The 24825-nt window shown below is 33.9% G+C and overlaps 3 protein-coding genes across 6 annotated transcripts in view; 1 reads left to right on the top strand and 2 right to left on the bottom strand.

Moving 5' to 3' along the window:
* Positions 1-154: 154 nt before the first annotated feature.
* On the bottom strand, positions 155-8783 carry tafazzin (tafazzin, phospholipid-lysophospholipid transacylase). Of its 2 annotated transcripts, none has more exons than XM_055013277.1 (11): positions 8739-8783; positions 7083-7250; positions 6406-6534; positions 6271-6316; positions 6096-6181; positions 5638-5718; positions 5516-5557; positions 4764-4826; positions 4245-4297; positions 4083-4160; positions 155-2178 (listed from the first exon to the last, which is right to left on the bottom strand). In XM_055013277.1, the coding sequence occupies exons 2-11, from the start codon at positions 7189-7191 to the stop codon at positions 2077-2079; spliced, it is 789 nt and encodes a 262-aa protein (XP_054869252.1). In that variant the 5' UTR covers positions 7192-7250; positions 8739-8783; the 3' UTR covers positions 155-2076. The 2 variants fall into 2 exon arrangements, with proteins under 2 accessions (XP_054869252.1, XP_054869253.1); XM_055013278.1 differs by having other exon boundaries at positions 7083-7221; positions 8739-8782.
* A 2595-nt stretch (positions 8784-11378) lies between these two features.
* On the bottom strand, positions 11379-22837 carry si:dkey-150i13.2 (mitochondrial carnitine/acylcarnitine carrier protein). Of its 2 annotated transcripts, none has more exons than XM_035958350.2 (9): positions 22561-22837; positions 20684-20770; positions 19101-19228; positions 16760-16850; positions 14183-14300; positions 13484-13556; positions 13292-13401; positions 11858-11973; positions 11379-11776 (listed from the first exon to the last, which is right to left on the bottom strand). In XM_035958350.2, the coding sequence occupies exons 1-9, from the start codon at positions 22660-22662 to the stop codon at positions 11714-11716; spliced, it is 888 nt and encodes a 295-aa protein (XP_035814243.1). In that variant the 5' UTR covers positions 22663-22837; the 3' UTR covers positions 11379-11713. The 2 variants fall into 2 exon arrangements, with proteins under 2 accessions (XP_035814243.1, XP_023148466.1); XM_023292698.3 differs by having other exon boundaries at positions 11858-11979; positions 22561-22835.
* Positions 22838-23947: 1110 nt separating this feature from the next.
* The window catches only part of ndnl2 (necdin-like 2), a 9673-nt gene continuing 8795 nt past the window's right edge, over positions 23948-24825 (top strand). Inside the window, exons 1-2 of one of the 2 annotated variants that reach the window (XM_023292700.3) lie at positions 23948-24094; positions 24268-24323. In XM_023292700.3, coding sequence (XP_023148468.2) covers positions 24273-24323 — 51 coding nt within the window. In that variant the 5' untranslated portion in view covers positions 23948-24094; positions 24268-24272. The remainder of the gene's footprint in view (positions 24095-24267; positions 24324-24825) is intronic. The other variant, XM_023292699.3, reaches the window with a different exon arrangement.

Below are 24825 nucleotides of genomic sequence, written 5' to 3' on the forward strand. Positions count from 1 at the left end.
AGCATCATAAATGCATCTGTTAGTGACATTTTTGCATCTTTTAGTGTCATTTTTGCATCTTTTAATGTCATCTTTGCATATTTTATTTATTTATTTTATAATTTTTGCATCTTCAACTGGTCAAGCAGAGTTTGGAGACGACAAATGGGCCAAATTAAAATGTAGAAATACTTTATTGGCATCACATAGTGTAGGAAAGATCGGCAATCACAGTAAGGCGACACATTTATAAAACACAGATCTGTGAACCTGTGATCTCTACCATAAAATAAGTTATTTACATCTGTGATGGAGGTTTTCTGAAGGTTCCACAGAAAAAAACTGCATTTTAATACATCATCTGGAAAAGAAATGATCCACAGTAATAGGAAGTGATTCTGAAACGTGATTTAAATGTACAAGCAGGACATGTGCATGTAATCCAACTAACAATGGTACAGCTACCATTTATCATCCAGCACTCATGAACTGCATTAGATTAAGAATTAAAATCTAAACCAGCCACATTTAGTCCTAAAATCAACAGCAGCTTCATGTAAAGAGCTTTTAATGCCATTTAAATAACGGATAATTCAGCAAAAAAAAACTCACGATTACCTTCAGCAGCAGGTTTTAAATTCTCACCAGGAAAAGACTGTTGTGTCAAACCAACGCCGGTTAAAATTTGGTTCAATTAATCCACTGAAACACAGAATTAAAGCTACAATCTTTCAGGTTTCCATGAAATTTAACTGTTCTGGATGCTGCTGTAGGTGCATTTACACCATATTCTAAAGGAAAAAAGAAAAAAAGAGAATAATCAACAAAAACACGCCATTTTTTAGAGCAAGAAAACAAAAAAAAACCATCCGATTTTAAACTAACCCTAACCCTAATAATGTTGTCCTGTTGGGAAAATTAACCAAATCTGAGCTTAAAAATCCAAACATGTCGTTGAAATTACTTTGCTGTTTAGGTCTCATTTAGAAATCTGGCAAAAATAAACCATTTAAACTAAAAAATTCTGCATTTCTTGGTGCAAACATGAAGCCCCTTTTAACTCAGCTGTGATTAACAGTGAAGTTACAAACTTTCAAGCATTTTATTTAAGTTTTGCTTTTGTTTTTAATTATTAAATATTCCTTATTTAAGCTTGCATTACCAATAAATAATATAATTTCATCTTGAGTTACAGTATTTTATTTGAAATTATTGTTAAATACTGTTTTACTTTGGATTATTGTTAAATATTTATATTTTTTCCATTTAATTTTCTTTTTTGTATTTTATTTATTATTACTTGAAGTAATAATGTGTGGTTCTGTTGGAAAAATTCACCAAATCTAAGCTTAAAATCACGACCTGCCATCAAAATAACTTGTGTCCCTTAGAAGTTTGTCAAAAATAAACATTTTAAACTAAAAAATTCGGCATTTCTTAGTGCAAAAATGAAGCCATTTATAACTCAGCTGTGATTAAAAGTCAAGTAACAAAAATTCTAACTTTTTTCCAAATTCTGCAGAGGATTTGGATCGTGCAACAAGACGATCTTGTTATTTTTTTCAAGTTTTTGTCGGCGCTTTAAATTTACTGTTCTGAGGGGCACCGTTGCTGCTTCCTGGGCTGAATCCATCCAAGATGATTCAGTTTGAAGAAAACAAATAATGTAGAGAGTTTTTCACACCTGAAGCAGATTAATGATGAGCTGCAGAATGGTCTGACTACACCACTAACTACTGCTGTTGATAAAAACGACAGAAACTTTAAAGATTGTAAAAAATAAACATGAACTGGATGTAAATGGTGAAGCTGTGAATCATCCAAACCTGATGTGATTCCTCAGATTAATGAAGCTTTAAACATTAGAGAAACCTAAAGTTTGTGCTCCAGAAACCCGATCATTCATCTTTTCATCCGTTTTCCATCGCAGTAACTGAATTTACTGAATGAAATGAAAACCTGCTTTTAAACATTTCCCAGAACGCTGTGAATCTGAAGAGGAAGTTGGAGACCAAAAGTTCTGGTTTTCAGGGTTTAACCTTCAGCTCCAGATGGAGGACTTCCAGCAGAAACCAGGACCTCCAGGACCTCCAGGACTCAGGATCTGGTCTGGGTCTGGCTGTGGAGGGTCTCCGCCTGGACCTTCAGGCTCCGGAACTCCTGCTGGATGAAGTCTGTCAACGTCTTCCTCATTTCCAGCTGTTAGAGACGGAAGATGACGCAGAAATTAACTGAAAATCTGCTCTGAAGACACTTTACCTTAAAGTAACTACAGCTGGATTCATTAATCCTATTGGTTTATTAATCCTCTGCAAAAATAAATCTACTGCAGTTTATTTTAAAATATTATAAGATACTATTTATTTTAGTTTAAAATTTTATTAAAATTATTTTATTTTAAATAGTTATAGAATACAATCTATTTCATTTTAAATTATTAAATATTAATTATATTATGTATAATTATTAAATGTCTTATATATATGCTATATATATATATATTTAATATATATTTAGTTTAAACACTACTTCTTTTTTCTTTAAAGTATTAAAAAAAGCAGTTATTTATAAATTTATAAATCATAATTTTATTATAAATAGTCAATGAATACAATCTATTTTATTTAAAATCATTAAATCTTATTTTATTTTAACTATTACTAGACACTATTTATTTTATTTTAAATATGTATTTTTAATTCTTTAAATTATTATAAGCAATTTATTTAATTTTAAATAAAATTTTAAATCATTAAATCTTAATTATTTTATGTATAATTATTAATCTGATTTTGTATGTTTTAACTAATATTAAATACTATTTATTATCGATTATTTAAATTATTAATAAAAGCAGTTATGTATAAATTCATAAATTACAATTTTATTTTAAATACTGAATTAAGATAATTTCTTTTATTTTTAGTGATTAAATCTTAATTTTTTTATGTACAATTATGAAATGCTATTTGTTATATTATGTCTAATATTAAATACGATTTATTTATTTGATTAAATATTGTTTATTTTAATTTTAATGATCATTAAATGCATTCTAATATTGAATTATAAAATAATATTTATCAAATATATGTTAATATTTATTATTTTTAATTTATGATTCAACTTTATTATTCAAAACTTTTAAAAGTAATTTACATTATTTTAAATTATGAAAACAATATGAAGTTACATCCTAAATACTTGCATCTTATTTTTAATTATTAAATCAGAATTATTTATGTATAATTATTAAATGTTATTTATTATATTGCAACTAATATAAGATACTATTCACTTAAGTTTTACAGTGATTAAAAATTATTAATCTATTTATTTGAATTTAAATTTTTTACATTTAATTATGAAAATATTAATTTATTTTATAAATGATCCTGACTACAATTCATTGTATATCTTATAACTAAATCTTTATTATTTTAGGTATAATTATTAGATGTCATTTCCTATATCTGAATTATTATTAAATACTATTTATTTTATTTTTAGTTTGAGTAAATATTGTTTATTCTAATTTTAGATATTAAATGTATTTTATTATATTCAAATATGGAATTACATATATTTTATTTTTAAATATTATTAGTAAATATGATTTATTCTATTTTTTATTAAAATAATGTGTTATTATAATATTTATAAAATTTTGCTAATACTAAATAGTTTAATGTATTATTACAAGCAACTTATTATTCAAAAGCTTTTAATACAATTTATAATATTTTAAATTATGATAAAAATATGAACTTACATCCTGAATAAAAATGAAACTTTTTCTTTTATAGTTCTTTGGAAAAATATAGGGAGAATAATCCGTAATAAAACGCTTTATCTGCAGCTTTAAATGTGTTCAAATTCACGATTATTGATTAATTAAACAGTTTTCTTAATTGACTAATTAATTGTTTGGTTTCCAGTGTTTCAAAATAACAAAAAATGCAGATAATAAGAGCTCCAAGTCTTTAAACGTCTGGTTTTGTCTGATTTACAGCCCAAAACCCAAAAATTAAAGCAGCAACATAAGAAAATAGAACCCAGTGTGATTCTGTTTTCACAGCATCGTGTAGAAATAAGATCCAGACCTGACTCTTGTTTTCAGCTCGGAGGGATTCTACCAGCTCCTTGACGCTGAACGGTTTCCCCACCAGGACTGTGATTCTCTAAAAGTAGAAAATCAACCAATAAAACCGCAGTCAGAGCGAAATAAAATAAAAAGCCACAAATAAGATGGAAGCGTTTTTGACCTTTCCAGTCTGAGGAATGTAGGGCTTCACGTTTGGCAGAACGTCGCTCAAACCTGACAGAAAAACAGACATTTAAACAGATTTAACAGGAAGAAACCCGTTTTCTGACAATACCTGCTACTTAATACTGAAGTCTGATTACAGTATTATGGGATGTATCATAGTGTGAACAGTTCCAGAGTAGACCTACCGACAACTGTACAGATCACTGATTAATATCTGCTATCTGGTTTTTAAGCCTGAACTTTTTCTGCAGGAATTCTAACTATTTCCTGGTGAACAGAAGCTGTGAGTTCCTGGAGTTTCTGCTGATTAGTTGGTGAGAAGACTCAATGAATCCCTGCATCCGTCCTGATCTGGGCTCAGTTTTAATCACAACTCAGATGTTTTTCCTCCTAAATGTCATGGTTCTATCTGCTGGATTGATGAAGTTCTGAGGCTCAGAAATGATGGAAAAAGTCCATTAAAAAGTGATAAATCTGGACCAACAGCTCGGTGAGTGTTTGTGCCGTTACTCACCAACGTGCCACAGTGGCAGGATAATCGGATTCAGGGAACATTCTGCGATTAACCGACCAACACCTGAAACACAAACCAGAAACTTTATTACACCAAGAACGACAATCAGTTCAATACTGACAGCTGCAGGGGAAAAAATACACAAAATGAAAATGAAACAGAAGATGCCAAAAATGAGACACAAAATGACAAAAATGAGACCGAAAATAATAAAAGTGAGATAGAAAAATGAAAAAACACAGAAAACGACAAAAATGAGACCAAAAATGAGACAAAAAAAATGACAAAAATGAGACAGAAAACAACAAAAATGAGACACAAAATGACAAAAATGAGACAAAAAAATGACAAAAATGAGGCAGAAAACGACAAAAATGAGGCAAAATGACAAAAATGAGACACAAAATGACGAAAATGAGACCACAAATGACAAAAATGAGACACAAAATGACAAAAATGAGGAAGAAAACAACAAAAATGAGGCAAAGTGACAAAAATGAGACACAAAATGACAAAAAATTGACAGAAAACAATAAAAATGAAATATAAAATGAAAAAAATGAGACAAAATACCAACAATTGGACGCAAAATGTCAAAAATGAGACAGAAAATGACAAAAATGAGACACAACAACAAAAATGAGACAGAAAAAAACATGAGGTCTATGTTTCAATCTTTAGAAGCACCCCGTCCTGGTCTGCAGAATAAATGAAAATATCTTTAGATATTCAGAAACTGGTAGCATTCTCACCCCATTTTAGACGAATGAACTCCTCCGTCATGTTGACTTTTCCTGTTGATGAGAAATAAAAAGTTAAAATCCACCATGAGAACTGATAAATCAGTAAAATGTGGCGCTGAAGGTCAGAATACCTTCTGGAAAAATGTGAACCCATTCTCCTCTGTTCAGCTTCTCCAGAACAAAGTCCATCCCCTTCTGGTAGACACCATCACCTGAGGAGATACAGGAAGTTAGAGGAGGAGGAGGAGGAGGAGGAGGAGGAGGAGGAGGAGGAGGAGGAGGAGGAGGAGGAGGAAGAGGAGGAGGAGGAGGAAGAGGAAGAAGAGGAGGAAGAGGAGGAGGAGGAGGAAGAAGAGGAGGAGGAAGAGGAGGAGGAAGAGGAGGAAGAAGAGGAGGAAGAAGAGGAGGAAGAGGAGGAAGAGGAGGAGGAAGAGGAGGAGGAAGAGGAGGAGGAAGAGGAGGAGGAGGAGAAGAAAGAGAAGATGAAAAAGAAGGAGAAGAAGAAGGAAGAGAAGGAGAGGAAGAAAAAGAAGAAGAAGATGGAGAAGAACATGAAGTCAGGTGTTATCTCAGGAGCTTTCAGTCCCACCTCTGCAGACAGGAACACATTTTCCTCGGCTGAAGAATCTGGAGTGAAGTTCTCTGGTGAAGCAGATGTCAGAAGCTGCTGGCGTCCTGAGTTAAAACATGAAAATAAAAACCTCATTAAACTAAAAAGTAAATAAATAAAGACAGAACAAGACGAGGAGCTGATGAAGACTCACCATCTCATCTTGTTGAAGGTCCACAGCTGCCTGAGCTTCAGGACGCCTGCAGCAGACACACCCTGATGTTACTATCATTATCGTTACTGTTACTGCTGTTTCAGGTGGAACCAAGGTGTGCTTTCAGGTTCCTACCCCAGATATGAGGGTCGTCCATGCAGGACTGGTGATTGGACAGCGTGATGAGGGGCGTGTCAGATGGACGCTGGTCGATCAGGTCCAACAGAACCTCATGGTTGTGGACCGTCAGGCTGTTCATGTACTCTGGAGACGGAGAAAAACAACAAGGAGGAGGTTAAAAAGAGAGAGAATATTCCACAAAAAAACAACCAGCAGAACCTCCACCAGAATCATCTGGTTCTTCATCTGCAGGAATTTTACTCATGATCAGAGTTCTACCTTCATACTGGGAATATTTCCAGAGTTCCAGGTCCTTGAAGTCCATAGAGGAGAACGTCTCCTGGAGAAAGTTCTAGAGTAGACCGACTGACAACTGGACAGCTGTCAGTAGGTCTACTCTAGAACTTTCTCCAGTTGTCTGTAGGTCTACTCTAGAACTTTCTCCAGTTGTCAGTAGTTCTACTCTAGAACTTTCTCCAGCTGTCAGTAGGTCTACTCTAGAACTTTCTCCAAGGGCACGTTCTCCTCTATGGACTTTAAGGACGTGGAACTCTGGAAATATCCCCAGGATGAAGGTAGAACTCTGATCATGAATAAAGGTTGTGGAGATGAAGAACCAGATGGTTCTGAGGAGGTCATTGGAGGCTCTGATGGTGTTTTCTGTGTCCATACAGAGTCGGATGAGAACTTACTGGTCCAGAAGTAGGAGTAGGAGCCCACCATGCCCATGACCAGGGAGCTGGAGAGCCTCCAGGCCAGAGCAGGGCATTGTGGGAACGGCCATCTGACCTCCAGGGGCATCACAGCTCCACAGAGTCCACATCCACCGACCTGGAGACCCACAGCGGAACTCAGATCAGCTGCCAGGGTTTAAAAGAGCCTTTAATGACCTGAGGTTGAGGTGAAGCTTCATATATGACTGAAAATCTGCATTTTACAAATAGGAATTAATTTTTAACATTTGACAATAAAATTACATCTGTCTTATTGTATTTAAAACAGCAATACATATAATTATTTTACAGATATTTGTCGCTCCCTGAAAGAAATATTACGCAAATTATGGACTGAAATATAACAGAAAATTTATTAAATTTTTATCTGACAGATTTTCCTTGTTTTGTTAAAATATAGAAGAAAAAATTTTGGCAAAACAAATTTTAAAAATTAAATTATATGTTGACTGTGAAAAAGTAAAACAGACAATAAAATACAAGCTAAAATTGTAAAAAACAAACAAAAAAAAAAACAATAACAACATTTTTCCAAATAGTGAGAACTTCTTTTCCAATATGTGACCATAAAATTACAGTTTTATTGAATTTAAATCAGCTAAAATCTCACTATATTATGTGTTTTAAATTGTCTGCACTGTTTTTACAAATTGATATAATTTATTTAATTTTATGTTATTATTATTATTATTATTATGTTAAGTTATTTCTATTTTATTAAATATCATTATTTTACTCATATTTGTCGCTCCCCGAAAGAAATATTATGTAAATTACGGATTGAAATGTCACAGAAAATTGATTAAACCTCTATCTTATAGATTTTCCCGATTTTCCCAGTTTTGTTCAATTACAGAAGATAAAAAAAATCTGACAAAATCACAGAAAAAAAAATATGAATTTACATGTTGTCTGTAAAAATAAATAATTTTTTTTTCTTTTTATATATATATACACACACACACACACACACACACACACACACACACACACACACACACACACACACACACACACACACACACACATATGTAAACAGGCCAAAATTGTAAAATCAGCAACAAATTATTTTATTTTCCACACAGTGATGACCATAAAATTACAGTTTAATTGTATTTAAATCAGCTAAGGTATATATATATATATTTTTTTTTTACTTGTACTGTTTTTAAAGACCAATACATTTTTTTAATTTAATTCTGCTGTATTTGATCGTTTCCATGCCTTAATATTTGACTTTTCCCTGTAAATGATGAGCTGCTGTTTTAATGGTAGCTTCCTGTTGTTAGCCGGCTGCTAGCAGCTGTTAGCTTCAGAGACTCGACATTAAACATCAGATTAGTTCCTAACCAGCTGATAAACTGAAGAACCTCGGAGATATTTACAGTGATTTACAGTTCCAGCTGAACTTCTTCAGTCCTCACTTCTCTTTCTGCACATTTATTCATCACTCGCTCTCTGTTTTCAGCTCAAATTAGCGGATAAACCGCAGTTTTTCGCCCTTGAGTCTAAAAATAAAACGTCGTGAAGGTGCCACACATTCAAACACTCAGATTTTAACACATTTAAACGCGGTTTAGGTCAGAAATCATCACAAGTTCAGACATTTCTCACCTTCTCCTGCTGACAGCCTGCTGGTCACAGACCCGGAAGTGAACGCTGCGCTCTGAACTCTGGGTAATGTAGTTTTCACCTAAAACGGCTTTTTAAAAGGCCTTAATTATTCACATTTGTTCGATTTACAGAACGAAATTTGAATTTTTTCTTTATTTTTAAATTCTTAGGATAAAAAAGAACATAAAAATTTGACTTATTTTTGCCAAACTGTGTTAAATTTAGTGCAGTACCGGGTCGAGGGACGTGGAATTCTGGGTAATGGATGCTGAGAATTAGGCCAAAGGTGACGAGTCTGGACTCTGCTCGACATTTACAGGATAATTTGGGGAATTGGGTCAAAAATTAGTGTTTAAAAAATATTTAAACTGGGATATAAATGTATAAAATGTGGAGTTAAAATAGTTTATTATAAAACAGTTTATTCCAGATTAGATGTTTTATTATTATTATTAGTAATAATAATAATAATAATAATAATAATAATAATAATAATAATAATAATAATAATAATAATAATAATAATAATAATAATAATAATAATAATAATAATAGGAATAATAATAGGAATAATAATAGGAATAATAATAGGAATAATAATAATAATAATTACAATAATAATACATTTTATTTGTAATGCACTTTTCATTTAGGCAAAATCTCAAAGTGCTACATTAAAGATATAAAAGGATTTTAAAAAATAGTCTTCATGAATTATTTAACACATTTTAAGAAAGCAGTAAAATACAAAAATAAAAAAAAACAAGAATTTGAATGTTAGTTAAAATGCATATTTTTTAATTTGTGATGGTTTAATTCATTTAATTAGTTAATTAATTTGTACTGTTTGTTATTTAGAAATCTTATTGGTCAGATTTAAATGAAACATAGAGATTCTTTTTTTAAGACTCCCTGTTACGAACATAAATAAATTTGAAATAGATAATTCAATAAAATTATTGAAATTTAAACTAATATTGTGTTTATGATGAAGTAAAAAAATAGAAAAAAAATGAAATGATAGTAAATTATATTTATATAATTTGTGCGTGTTGTTGCTTAGTGGATCATCAATAACAATTAATATCATCCATCTAATTAAAACTGCAAGCAGCAGCGGTCCTTGGATCCTTGCTGGTCAGCGAATCCAAGCACGTCCACCAGGTGGCACTGCGACTGACAGTGTATTTCGACCTATATTTCTGGTGAAGGCTGGACTCTGATCACACGTAAAGTTTCAGGCTGATTGGAGCATTACAGGCTAATTATACAGCATTTCCTGTCCATCCACCAGGTGGCGCTATGACTGTTGCTGCATATCGGCCTGTGAATGTCATCAGGGTGGGACTGTGATCACATTTCTGAAGTCTGAGGCAGATTGGAGCATGCACACGGCACTGATACAGTATTTCCTGTTTGATGGCGAAGCGTCGACATTCCGCCGGCCACCGTTTCCGCACCATCAGACTTTTACGGAGCATTTTGATAACTTTTGATCACCCATGACTGGTTTAGATCCTGGCCAAACTTCAGCTCTTACCCTGTTTGAGTTTGTAGCTTTTGAAAATTCCCAAAACGGACCCAAAATCGTGGAAAACATGACACAAAATTCAAAATGGCTGACTTCCTGTTGTGATTTGCGCATGGGTGTCAATTACAATTTTGTGCGTCTTGACGAGTTCCATATGTGTGTCAAATTTCATAACTCTAGGTGACACGTACTGGCCACAGTAACTGTTTGAATTTTTCCAGGTGGCGCTATGGAGCCATTTTGCAACACATATGCGCAATTCCTCGAAAATGTCAAATTTTTCGCCGGTCCTGATGTGTGGCAAAGTTTTAAGGGTTTTTGACTAGTTAGGCCTTTAAATTTGCATCAAATTTGGTCACATATTGGTTTAGTGCTCGAACCCTAAAAATATTTTTAAAAAATCTGTAGTTTTCTGATATGAGACTGTATTACTGTATTTAAATCAGCAGAAAACATCATTATTTTACAGATATCTGGTGTTTTTAGAAAGACAAATTATGAACATTAAAAATCGCAAAATCATTCTTTTCAGAATTTTTAGTTTACTAACTTTCCGTTTAATTAAATTACACATAATAGCCAATAAAATCACAGAAAAAAAACTAATAATTTACCTGATAACTAAAAAAATGGTCAAAGCATAATGTGCACATGAAAAATCAGTATTTTTGCAAACAGGAATTAAATCTTTTCCGTTTCACCACAAAAACACATTTTTTCTGTATTTAAATCAGAAAAAAAATCATCATTTTACAAATTTTTGTCATCATTTGAGAGAAAATTATGGATATAAAGGTCATTAAGGTGTTAATATTTTCCGTTTTGTTAAATTACACATAATATCCAATAAAATCACATAAAAAACTGTAACAATTGTCATAACTAAAAAAAATGGCAAAAACAATGTGTACACCAAAAATTTGTATTTTTACAAACAGTAATTAACAAAATTATATTTTTTTCTGTATTTAATTCAGAAAAACGTCATTATTTTACAGATATTTGGCATCATTTGAAAGAAAATCATGGAAATGAAGGTGTTTAACGGCATTTTACACATTTTCCCTGTTATAAAATATAGTAAAAAGACAAAGCCAGACTCTAACACATAAAATTAAAAACACTTTATTGAATCTTTATTGACAGAGTTTATAAAACCAAACACAACTATTCACCCCTGAATAAATAAACTCTGCATTTATTAGGCAGAGCTGCTGGTAGATTTACAGAAAAGTTCTCATAAATTAAGCTAAATTCCTGATTTTAATCACAAAAAAGCTTAAAAAGTGAGAAAAAAACACAACTACCTGTTTCTGCTGCACTGACAAACACGTAGAGAGAATAAATAGTGAAAATGTCAAGTCATACATTCATAAATGTGCGTTTCTGTCTGGATTAGGAAGGATTAAAAAATAAAGTACACTTAAGAACCGGCTGGATGATTTCACCAGCTGGGGGCGACGACGTTCAGACCCTTCAGTGCCACCTCGAAGCCTAGAAAACAGGCCTGAAGGACACAAAAGAACCATGTTTAAATGTACCAGCACGAAACATGAGATGATGTTAACGTTTCAGGTTGAATTCTCACCGCGTTGGCAGGAAATGCTCGTAGAAACACGGCGTTGAAGCCTTTGTAGAGAGCTTTAGGTCCTTCTTCTCTGAGCAGTGTTCTGAGGACGTCGACCAAACCTCGATACTTCCCATCTGCAGCTGAACGCAAACAGGAAGTAGTTAGTTCTTTACCTTCATACTGGAAATATCTCTACAGTTCCAGGTCCTTGAAGTCCATAGAGGAGAAGTTCAAGAAAGGAGAACGTCAAGAAAGTAGAACGTCTCCTGTAGAAAGCTCTAGAGTAGACCTCTAGTAGGTAGGTAGGTAGGTAGGTCTACTCTAGAACTTTCTACAGGGGACGTTCTACTTTCTGGCTTCCAGTCTTTAAGGTTAGTCTCACTTAGATCATTCAGATCTGGAGACTTCCAGGTTCTTGAAGTCCATAGAGGTGGAAAAAAATATTACAAAACAGCTGAAATTCATCAAAATGCTTCAAAACTTTCCTTAAATTACTCAAAACTTGGCCAAAATGACACAAACCTTCCTAAAACAATTCGAAACCTGTCTTTAGTTAGTAAAAAACTTAACAAAGTTGACAAAAAAGTCCAAAATCATTTAATGATCAGAGTTCTACCTTCATACTGTGAATATTTCCAGAGTTCCAGGTCCTTGAACTCCATAGAGGAGAACGTCCCCTGGAGAAAGTTCTAGAGTAGACCTACTGACAACTGTCCAGCTGTCGGTAGGTCTACTCTAGAACTTTCTCCAGTTGTTGGTAGGTCTACTCTAGAACTTTCTCCAGGGGACGTTCTCCTTTCCTGCTTCCAGTCTTTCAGTTTAGTCTCACTTAGAACATTCCAGGTCCTTGAAGTCCATAGAAGTGGATCCAGATTTATCACTTTTTAATGGACTTTTTCCATCATTTCTGATCCTCAGAACTTCATCAGTCCAGCAGATAGAACCATGACTACACGAGGTTCATTTTTTATCTCATTCAGGACAGATTCTGAAGAATCTCAGACAGGATTTTGTAATTTGGGTCAAATTTTGAGTCCTTCTTTTGACAAAATTTTTGTGATTTTGGTGAAGTTTCAAGACATTTTGGGCACAATATGAGCTATTTTGGTTCATTTTTACCTTAATAAGTCGTGTTGATTACCTTTAAAAAATGTTTTTGGCATTTTGAACCACTTTTGGGGTCATGTTAGACATTTTAGAATGGTCTTGAGGACATTTGAATTCTGCTAAAGTTGTGTTAAAAATAAAGTTTGATGTATTTTAAGGCGATTGTTGACACTTTTTTACACATTTTTTCTGCATTTTGTTTTAATCTGCACTCATTTAGAACAGGTTTTGACAAGTTTTTTGTCATTTTAGTCACGTTTTCAATCCTGGATGGATGTAAAACTGATCTGGTTGCATTTTTTTTAAACAGAACTCAAAAGAGTTTTTGATGATTTAAGCTCTCACCTGTCTGGAAGTTGGACTTGAGGACGTCCGGCGGCAGAGCGATCGTCCAGTTCAAGATTCCTGCGACGCCTCCGGCCAGCAGGATGTTGGGAGTGCTGAGCTGAGAAACGCTGGAACAGAAAATCGGAGTTCAGGTTTAAAAGATCTGCAAACGCCTTCATTACAGTGAGTACCGTTGCCATGGAGACTGACCTCTGGCCCTCAGGAGTCAGGAAGCGTTTGAGGTATTCGTAGGTGAGGAAGTAAAGCCCGTTGGAAGGCACATCTGAGAGAGGAACACAAACACCAGGATGAAATCTGATCGGACTTTTGGATTTAACACCAATAAACAGTTAATGTTCAGTCAGCTGCACTGGAAAAATGTTTGGATAGATGTTCAAAGTAAAACCACAGAAATAATAACTTCATTTACATGTTTTTACCCTTAAAAACAGCCCAAAACTGTAAATAATATCCACATTAAGCATCTGCATATTTTTCATATAACAGATAATTTGTTGTTTTACAATGTGGGACCAAAAATACAGTTTTACTGTTATTTAATTCAGCTAAAATATCACTATTTCACAGATATTTGTTATTAGAAACAAGAATCATCTATATTAAAGATTGAAAACTCCAATTTTTAAATGCTTATTTTACAGATTTTCCCTGTTGTTAAATTATAGAAAAAAAATACAAATAGTAAAGAGGAAAGGTATTAGTTTGCATATTGATTGTAAAATATAAACAAAAATGTACCTTAAAATCCAAAATCTGTGTATTTACAAACTGGAATTTCTTCATTTAATCATATTTGACTGGAAAATTACACAGTTTTTACTGAATTTAAAGCAGCACTGCTCCTTTATACACACTGTTACATATAGATCTATAATCTATAATCAATACCTCTGATCAGGGTCAGGACTGTTCCTTTATACACGCTGCGGATTCCTTGTTCCTTATACAGTCTGACTGCACAATCCAGAGGACCAGAATATCTGGAGCCTCCACTGCTGGACTGGACCTGAAAACACACAATATTATCTACACACTGCAACACAAAGAAAACACACAATATTATCTACACACTGCAACACAAAGAAAACACACAATATTATCTACACACTGCAACACAAAGAAAACACACAACACTGCATCTACACACACCTCAACACTACATCTACACACCACAACACTGCATCTACACACACCTCAACAATGCATCTACACACACCTCAACAATGCATCTACACACACCTCAACACTGCATCTACACACCACAACACTGCATCTACACACACCTCAACACTGCATCTACACAACTCAACACTGCATCTACACACACACCTCAACACTGCATCTACACAACTCAACACTGCATCTACACACACACCTCAACACTGCATCTACACACACCTCAACACTGCATCTACACACACCTCAACACTGCATCTATACACACCTCAACACTGCATCTACACACACCTCAACACTGCATCTACACACAACACTGCATCTACACACACACCTCAACACTGCATCTACACACAACACTGCATCGCCACAAACCTCAACACTGCATCTACACACCTCAACACTGCATCTACACACCTCAACACTGCATCTACACACCTCAACACTGCATCTACACACCTCAACACTGCATCTACACACCTCAACACTGCATCTACACACCTCAACACTGCATCTACACACCTCAACACTGCATCTACACACCTCAACACTGCATCTACACACATCTCAACACTGCATCTACACACACCTCAACACTGCATCTACACACACACCTCAACACTGCATCTACACACACCTCAACACTGCATCTACACACAACACTGCATCGCCACAAACCTCAACATTGCATCTACACACCTCAACACTGCATCTACACTTCTTGGAGGCGTCTTCTAACAGACATTCGAGGACCTGTCGGTTGGTCTGATGCTGTAATTTGTGGCGTCTGTATTTAAACTTGCAGATTGAAGGAAGACGAGTAACCTACTGAGGTTCGAGGACCAGCTTTCAGATAGAAGTGATTCTGCAGATGCTGATAATGTTTCATGATGTTTGTATGTTCAGACCTGGTGGGTCACCAGGTACAGACGGCTACATGAGGCTGCATGAGGTCCTTTACTAACTTCACTAATAACTAGTGGTGGGACGCAATTAAAAAATTTAATCTAATTAATTACAGGCTTTATAATTAATTAATCACAATTAATAGCAGTTTTGTCAAATAGCAATATTTGACACAATAAGTGAAGTTTTTCAATTCAAATAAAATTGTGGTTGACAGTTGAATCAATGAATAGACATATACGTGTTTATAATTTAAAATTTATTTTAAAAAAGGAAAATGGGACATATAGCAAAAAGTGATTTTGATGACTTAAAGCCTGAATTTAGTTGTTTTTTTCCACTGTATGGCACATAAAATCAGCATAAGTAGTTCAAGGAGCTTCACAAAGTAGAAAATCCAGAGATTCATTCCGTTTTCATCTTTTCTGGGTCTGATAAATGGTGGAATTTTGATGGTTCTTTTTATAGGAATATCAATTTTTATTTATGTAATTTTTTTATAAACAAAAAGTTTATAATGAAGTTATTAAAAGAGATATTTTTGTTGTTTAGGTTATTCCTCCTCCAAGGAGGCAGAGCCTCAACGGAGTAAAAACTTAAACCTCAAAAATGTTTCATTTCTATTTATCTGCATTTTTCATCTGTCTGCTACATTCACAGATTAATGCAAATCTAAGTGCAATTGTAGCGATTTTATTCAACATTTTAAGACTTTCTGTAAACTCAAGCACTGTCTAGAAAAGTGGTCTATTATGGGATGGCTACACCGTTAGCCGTTAGCATGACTCGTAGCTAACGTTAGCTCTGGTGCTAACAGCAACATGTTTTACATTGAGGTGATACCGTCGGCTTGAAGTGACGCAGTGATCAGAAAACTCTTTGTTGTACAATTTGTACACAACCAGGATTTTATCCAAGCTGCCATCAGGAAGATTTTTAAAAGGAAACTTTCTGCCCAACAAGCTCAATCTCATCTTCCTTCACTGTTCACCAGAGCCTGACTTCACTCAGTGCTTCCTGTGCTTCTTCTTCATGGCTACAAACAGACTTTAGGTTCATTACCGCCACCTACTGGGCTGCAGTGTTCATCAGAGCTACTGGTGTGCCAGAAATGAGGGAACTGAGGAGGCTGCAAGTAATTGCGTTATTATTTTTAACGTGTTATTTTCCGCTGTAATTAATCGAAATTAACGCATTACAGTCCCAGCCCTACTAATAACATATGAGGCTGAATGAAACAGGACATGTTGACTTTAGATCATTTAAGAGTTCTTAGTGTTGAGTTTCTGAAGACTTTAATTAACTGTGATGTGTGTTTATCTCTATTTTTCACAGATGAATCCATATTAAAAATGATTTACATGATGTTGATTTTCTTCTTACCTGCAGTAAACATTTGATTCTTTCTCCCGGAGCCACGATGACGGTGGTGAAAACTCCGGCCAGACATCCAGACAGGAAGATCTGAGAGTGTCTGGAGTTAAATACAGGGAAAAAAATGTCATCATTTAGAATTTTATGCCATAATTTGTACCTTAAAACTCATTATTTAGACTTTTTAAGTCATAATACGGATTTTTATGCCATAATCTGAACCTTATGACTCATAATTTAGACTTTTAAGTCATAATTTAAAATTTTACGCCATAATCTGAGCTTTATAACTCATAATTTAGGCTTTATAACTTATAATTTAAACTTTTTAAGTCATAATTTAGACTTTCTAACTCACAACCTAAACTTTAAAACTCATAATTTAGACTTTTTAATTTATAATTTGGATTTTTAATCTCATCAATTGGTCAATTTGGTCGTATTATCTCATATTTTAAACCTTTTAACTAATAATTTGGCATTTATATCAGAATTCAGGCTTTTCAAGTCATTATTTGAACTTTTAAGTCATAATTTTGACTTTTACATTATAATCGGAGCTTTTTAACTTATTATTTAGACTTAATTCATAATTCACAATTTTTAAATCAACATTTAGACTTTTAAACTCAGACTTTGGACTTTCAATCTCATCAATTGGCCTTTTTGTCTCAAATCGGTCATATTATCTCATATTTTAAACTTTTTAACTAAAAATTTGTCGTATTTATATCAGAATTTGGGCTTTTCAACTCAAAATTAGAATTTTTTAAAATCATAATTTGGACTTTTATCCCATAACCTGAATGTTATAATTTAAATTTAGACTTTTTAACTCATAATCTGGACTTTTAATCTCATCAGTTGGACTTTTAGGTCTCATTTTGGTCATATTATCTCATATTTTAAACCTTGTAACTAATAATTTGGCGTTTTATATCAGAATTCAGGCTTTTCAAGTCATTATTTGAACTTTTAAGTCATAATTTTGACTTTTACGTCATAATCGGAGCTTTTTAACTCATAATTTAGACTTAATTCATAATTCACAATTTTTAAATCAATATTTAGACTTTTAAACTCAGACTTTGGACTTTTAATCTCATCAATTGGACTTTTTATGTGTCAATTTGGTCGTATTATCTCCTATTTTAAACCCCCTGGCATTTCATATCAGAATTTTGTCTTTTCAACTCATATTTTGAACTTTTTAACTGACAGTTTAGTCCTTTGCGTCAGAATTTGGACTTTTTATGTAGTAATTTGGACTTTGTAACTCCTAATTAACATCATTTGGGCTTCTTACTTCATATTTGGGATGTTTTCTGTAATAACTCGGACTCTTTCTGTATAATTTCCAGCTCAGCAGAAGCTGCTGCTGGTTCCAGTTTGGTTTCCAGAGCAGCTGAAGATGGTTCTCTAAATATTCTGCTCATGTACAGTAGATGTAAAGCGAAGCAGTAATCTGAGCCGAGGCCGAGGGGGAAGTGGTCCAGACTCACCAATGGCAGCTCGCTTATATTTAGAGGGCAGTTTTCCAGGTATTACAACAACAACAACATTAGCTGTTGTCTCTGACTAATTCCTGCTGGAGGAGATTTAAGGACGTCTCAGGTTAGAATCAGGTTACAACCGTGGGATCAGCTAGCGTGGAACACCTGTTTCAAATTACTAAAAAGTACTAAAAATTTTAAAAAGCATTTTGTAAACTGGACTTTCAACTTATCATTCATTTCCTGAGTTGGATTTGTAGGGCAAAATTTGGACTTTTAGGTCAACATTTGGTATTTTAACCAATAATTTAGACTTATCATGCCATAAATTGGACTATTTAACTCATAATTTGGACTTTTTAACTCATAACTTGGACTTCTTAGCTCACGATTTTCACTTAGCTCACTTTTCATTCATAATTTTGGATTTTTAATTCATGATTTGGACTTTCAAATTCAGAAATTTGACTTTTTTAAAATCTTACAATCTTAAGTTTTCTTCCATAATTTGGACTTTTATGTCAAAATTTGATATTTTTAACCTACAATGAAAACTTATTATGACATAATTTGGACCTTTATGTCAATATTTGGACTTTTATCTCATGATTTTTACTTTTATTCTATAATCTGGATTTAGTAGCTCAGAGTTTGGTAGAATGTGGATTTTTAAAGTCTTAAGTTGGACTTTAATTGCATAATTTGGACTTTGTAAGCCATAAGTTCACATTTTATTCACCCACTCAGAGGTTTTCTGTTCACGTCGGTGGAATCAGTCTTTATCTTCAGTTTGTTCAGTCTGTCCACACTTAGAGCTGAGTGATGCTTTAGTGAGATAAGAGGAGAGTTCTACTAACGTTAGAGGTTTTCCAGGATCCGTCTGCTGAAGTTGTTTCCCCAAACCGAAGCCGAAGAAGCTGATGGCCATCATTGGAGCAACGCCAGCCAGAGGAGCCCCCATCCCCTTATAGAGCCCCAAGATACCCTGGAACCATGAAACGCATCATCTACAGTTAGAGATGGACAAAGAGACTTTTTGTTTTCTGTCTCATTTAATTTATATCTACAGTCATGAACTAAAGTGTCCATCCACCAATAAAGTCCATGTTTATCATCAGTCTTTAGTTTCCAACGACTCCTAGAACTTCAGAATCATTGAAACATGAATCTTTGTCACAAAAAACACTCATGAATTTTGGTTCATTTATTAAAGATCTTCTGGAAATATGAATGAACCTGCTGGATGAAAAATATACAAACACAAATGTTAATATTTGGTTATATTTGTCCCTTTCCACCTCAGTTCAGTTCTTCTGGTTTCAGTCTTCTGGTTCATCTTTGACTCCTCCGGACACTATACCTACCGTCAAGCATGGAGGTGGCAGTATCATTATACTATCAATTTAACTGACTCAAGTCTAAATCAGAAAGACAACAAGTTTAGTCCAGTTCAGCTAAACTAGTCTTTCTGACTCAGACTTGTTTCTCCATCAGTCCTCAGGTTCTTGATGGGTTTAAGTCAGGACTTTGGGGAGACCAGTCTAGAACCTTCATTCCAGCCTGATGGAACCATTTCTTTACCACGTCTGATGTATGTTTGGGCTCATTGTCTTGTTGAAACATCCAACTGTGTCCAAGATCAACCTTCTGCTGATGGTTTTAGGTTTTCCTGAAGACTGTGGAGGTGATCCTCCTTCTTCATTATTCCATTTACTTTGTGTAAAGCTCCAGTTCCACAGAGTATGATACTGCCACCACCATGCTTGATGGCAGGTTTGGTGTTCTTGGGGTTAAAAAAAGACCCGCCCAAGACAGTCTGAAACCAGTCCTAAACCAGACCTAAAAAGGTCTAAAACCAGGATGAAAATCAAACCAAAACCAGTCCAACATACAGTCTGAAACCAGTCGAACAGCACTTCAAAAAACACCCAGAACATGATACTGCCACCACCATGCTGGATGGTAGTTTGGTGTTCTTGGAGTTCCAAAAAATGTTCCAAAACAGTTGGAATATAGTTTGAAACCAGTCCTAAAAAAGTCAGAAACCAGTATAAAATCAGGACCAAAACCAAACCTGAACTATTCCTTAAGAAGTCCAATACAGTCTGAAACCTAAACCAATCCTAGACCAGTCCCAAGCAAGTCCAAAACTAGTTCAACATACAGTCTGAAACCAGTCCAGAAGCTCTTCTAGAAAGCCCCACAGCATGATACTGCCACCTCCATGCTTGGTGGTAGGTTCTGCTGGCTTATTGGTGGATCTAATGGGTTCTATTGAAAGTGGATCAGAGGAGTCATCAGCTGTAGTTGACTGGAATCACTAACAAGAGGCCAGTTCAAGTTACTGTGATGTTTCTGTGACTTTCTATAAGTTTCAGTGTTGTTTGTGTGACTTTCTGAGTATTTGTTTGTGTTTTTTTGTGGTTTTCGGTGAGTGTACCTCCTTGGAGACGGTCTTTCTGAAGCAGTCGTAGGTTCCCGTGTAGAGAACGTACTGAGCAGCTTTGGGTTGCGTCTGCAGTCTCACCTGAAACAGTTTGAATGGAAACAGATTAAACTGAGCTGATAAAGACTCTAAACGAGGAGGAGTGAATCTGCTGCTGCCGCTCCGACTGATAACAAACTGACGGTTGGTCTGACGATCACATGTTCACCAGGAGATAAAACACAATCTGCAGCTGAACAAAGACTCACTCTGTCATTTATTAATTCTGACTGAGGCTCAAGGAGATTAAATACAAAACTTTATGGATCAGTGCAGTTAGTAAAACATGAATTTTAACTCAGAATTTAGACATTAGAGCTCACAATTCTGACTTCTTGTCTTATCATTTCAACATTTTTACTGATATTTGAAGCCTTTTACATCATAATTATGATGTATTAACTCATAATCTTGATTTTTAATTTATATTTTAGCCTTTACTGAATCTTTAACATCATAATTCTGACTATTAGCTCAAAACTTTGACGTTTAATGTGATTTTCTTTTGCTTTTCAACTTATAATTCAGATGTTATTCACATATATTTCATTTTATATCATAATTTGTACAATTTAATTCATAAATCTTACTTCGATTTTGACTCATATTAGCCAAATGTCTTCATATTTTGGCTTCTTATGACATTTTATGTGACAATTTTTACATTTTCATGACTCATTTAGACTTTTTTCAGTTTTTGAGGTTTTATGTGACAGTTTTGACCCTAAAGCACAATTCTGACAATTTAGGTCCTAAGTTTGACACATTATCTCATTATTTACAGACATTTTAACTCATACACTTTTTTTTAACTCATTACATTTTGTCTAATAATAGTTATATTTTATCTAAAAATATATTTTTTATCCAACAATTGTCATATTTTATCTAATGATTGTTACATTTTATCTAATAATTGTTACATTTTATATAATAATTGTTACATTTATCTAATAATTGTTCCATTTTATATAATTGTTATATTTTAGCTAATAATTGTTACATTTATCCAATAATTGTCATATTTTATCTAATGATTGTTACATTTTATCTAATAATTGTTACATTTATATAATAATTGTTACATTTTATCTAATAATTGTTACATTTATCTAATAATTGTTAGATTTTATATAATAATTGTTACATTTTATCTAATAATTGTTAGATTTTATATAATAATTGTTACATTTATCTAATAAGTTTTACATTTTAATTAACAATTGTTACATTTATCCAATAATTGTTACATTTTATTTAATAATTGTTATATTTTGTCTTATAATTGTTACATTTTAACTAATAATTGTTACATTTCATAAAATAATTTGTCACATTCTGTTACATTTGGACATTTTATCTAATGATTGCTTCATTTTATAAAATTGTTGTTACATTCAATGTTGTGATTTTGACTTTAAAACTTAAAATTATGTCCCAAGTTTGATGTTTAATTTTCTAATTCTGACTTCTGAGCCTTTAAACCTGATTTTCGGTTATAAATGTGACTTTTTATTGTACTTGAGAACTTTTATCTCATAATTTGGACGTTTGAAGTGAACATTTTGACCCTTTAGATCATGAGTTTTACTTTGTGACACCATAAAGGTATAAAATGAACCTTCTCTCTTTACAATCACCTGATTTTCAACCCCTTCCAGTGTGTTTCTGCTCTCCTCCTGTCTGATCCTGTTGCTGCTTCCTGACCTCTGAGACTTTTTAAGCTGATTTATCAATAATCCCTGCAGCTCCTCCATGTTCCTGACTCACAGAACCTTTACAGAACCTCCACAGAACCTGTCCTTGGTGTCTACACAGAAGTTTTGAGTCACCTTGATGGTGTCCAGCGGGTGTCCTGCCAGCAGCAGACACGCTCCTCCGAACCCTCCAGCCACGAAGTTCTTCAGCGGAGAAACTCGGATGTTCTCCCCCATCCTGCTGCCTCATGACCGGCCTCAGAGCCGGCAGCGCTCCGCTACAGCCGCCGCGGAGCAGCGCTCAGTCCGGGGCAGAGACAGCGACTGATGTCCGGTGACAGAACCGGGAGGATCCGTTAGTCTGTCCGTTAGTCTGAGCGTCTGTCTGACTGCTTTTCTGTCTGTCTAGACTCTGACCACATCTCCAGACAGCTGAACAGAAACAGCGACCTGCTGCGGTTGTAAAGGAAAACACAGGATTTAACCACAGACTGCAACAAAGTTTTATTATCTTTATGTAGAATAAAGTTTTATTCTACAGTCTGTGGATTCAACCATAGAATAGAATAAAGATTTATTATACGATCTATGGATTTAACGAGCTGCCAAAATAAAGCAGAAATAGCTAAATATTTTCTTTATAAAGTTATTTAAACAATGTATATATATATATATATGAACATTTACGCCAATATTCTATGTTTTCATTTGTAAATACGATTTTTTGTGGCATGATTTTAATATTAAACTTTAAAAATTGACCTTTTATGTCCTAATTTTGACATGAACTCATAATTCTAATTTTTAACTCATAAATGTGACTATTTTGTCCTAATTTTGACTTCAAACTCATAAATTTGACTTTTATGTGTAAAATTTTGACTTTAAACTCATAAATGTGACGTTTTATGTCATAATCTTGACTTTTAACCCATACATTTCAACTTCAAGGTCATAATTATGACCTTTAACTCAAACATTTGATATTTGATATCATCAGCATCGCTTTAAACTTGGACGTTTTATTTGTTTTTGATCATAATGTTGATTTTTAACTCAGACATTTATTTTCTGTCATAAATTTTCACTTTTTTTCTTTCGAAAAATATTTTTTGGCACTTCAATGCCAAATTTAGTTTCTTTTAAACCTCATAAATTGTTTTTGTTTTTAATCTCCCAAACTGAAATTTTATCTTATGAGTTTTGCTTTTATTTATGTCTCGATTTTTATTCTTAGCGCATAAATTTGACCTTTGCGTCAAAATTTTTTTTAAATTTATTTTTACAATTATTCTTTTTTTTGTTTCCTTAAATTAATTTTTGGCACTTTTATACCTTTTTTTTTTTTTTTTAACTTTTTTAACCTTATAGTTTGGGTTTTTATTAAAAATCTCACAAATTGGAATTTTATCTCGTGAATTTTATTGATGTCCTAATTTTAATTCATCCGTTCATACATAGTTTGGACTGTTCTTGTCGCAGTTTTCAAGCTTCGTTTTCCGTTCAGTAAAAAAAACTACAAAAACGGCGGCGCACTCGCTCTACGTCATCACCAGGCGTCCTAGCGGGAACTCGACGGTTTGGAAACCGGAGTTTGGATTCAGACGAACTGAAGGATCCTTTTCACCGAGCAGCTGGTTAAACTGGGTGCTGATTCTACTGCAGACTGGTTAGTGGAGGTTAACTTATTAACTAACTGGTTAATTAACCACACAGAGTCCAGTTAGAGACGATAGTTAGCTTTGGTTAGCTGTAGCTGCTACCAGAAGCTTCCTGTTTGTTTGTTTTCTTGTTTATCTTCGGTTGTTTTATAGTTTCCTACTTTGTTCTCTGTATTTTCAGCCGTCATGTCCAACAGGAAGCGGCTGTCCAACACCCAGAGCTCCTCTCAGGCCAGAGTAAGTCTGGACCATTATTTAGTCTGTTTATATTCAGTTTATTTACTGGATTTATTAATATTATGGCTGATACACACTTTAAAAAGTGTGATAGGAGAATTATTAATAGGAATTATCAAAGTAAATAAATAATAATGATGTGTAAACTACTTTAGACCAGATTCAGATCTAAAAACTCCACATTTAGACTCAGAAAATGTGGTCAGGACTATTCCAAAACACCCAAAAACAGGCTTTTCAAACCTTTTTTTGTAGTTGTAAAAACATATAAACGGGTGATTTTTCTGTCCCAATCAGGTCTAGTTTCAAAAACCACCACATTTAGACGTGTAAAATCCTTTCTGGATTAAAGTTGACACTGAAAGATGCAAAAATGACACAAAGGGACAAAAAAATGCAATGGTGACACAAAAGGATCTGCAAAAGATGCAAAAATGACACTAATATACACAAAAATGACATTAAAAGATGTAAAAAGCTGCAAAAATGACACTAACAGATG

This window comes from Amphiprion ocellaris, chromosome 8 (assembly GCF_022539595.1).
Source record: "Amphiprion ocellaris isolate individual 3 ecotype Okinawa chromosome 8, ASM2253959v1, whole genome shotgun sequence".
NCBI lineage: Eukaryota > Metazoa > Chordata > Actinopteri > Pomacentridae > Amphiprion > Amphiprion ocellaris.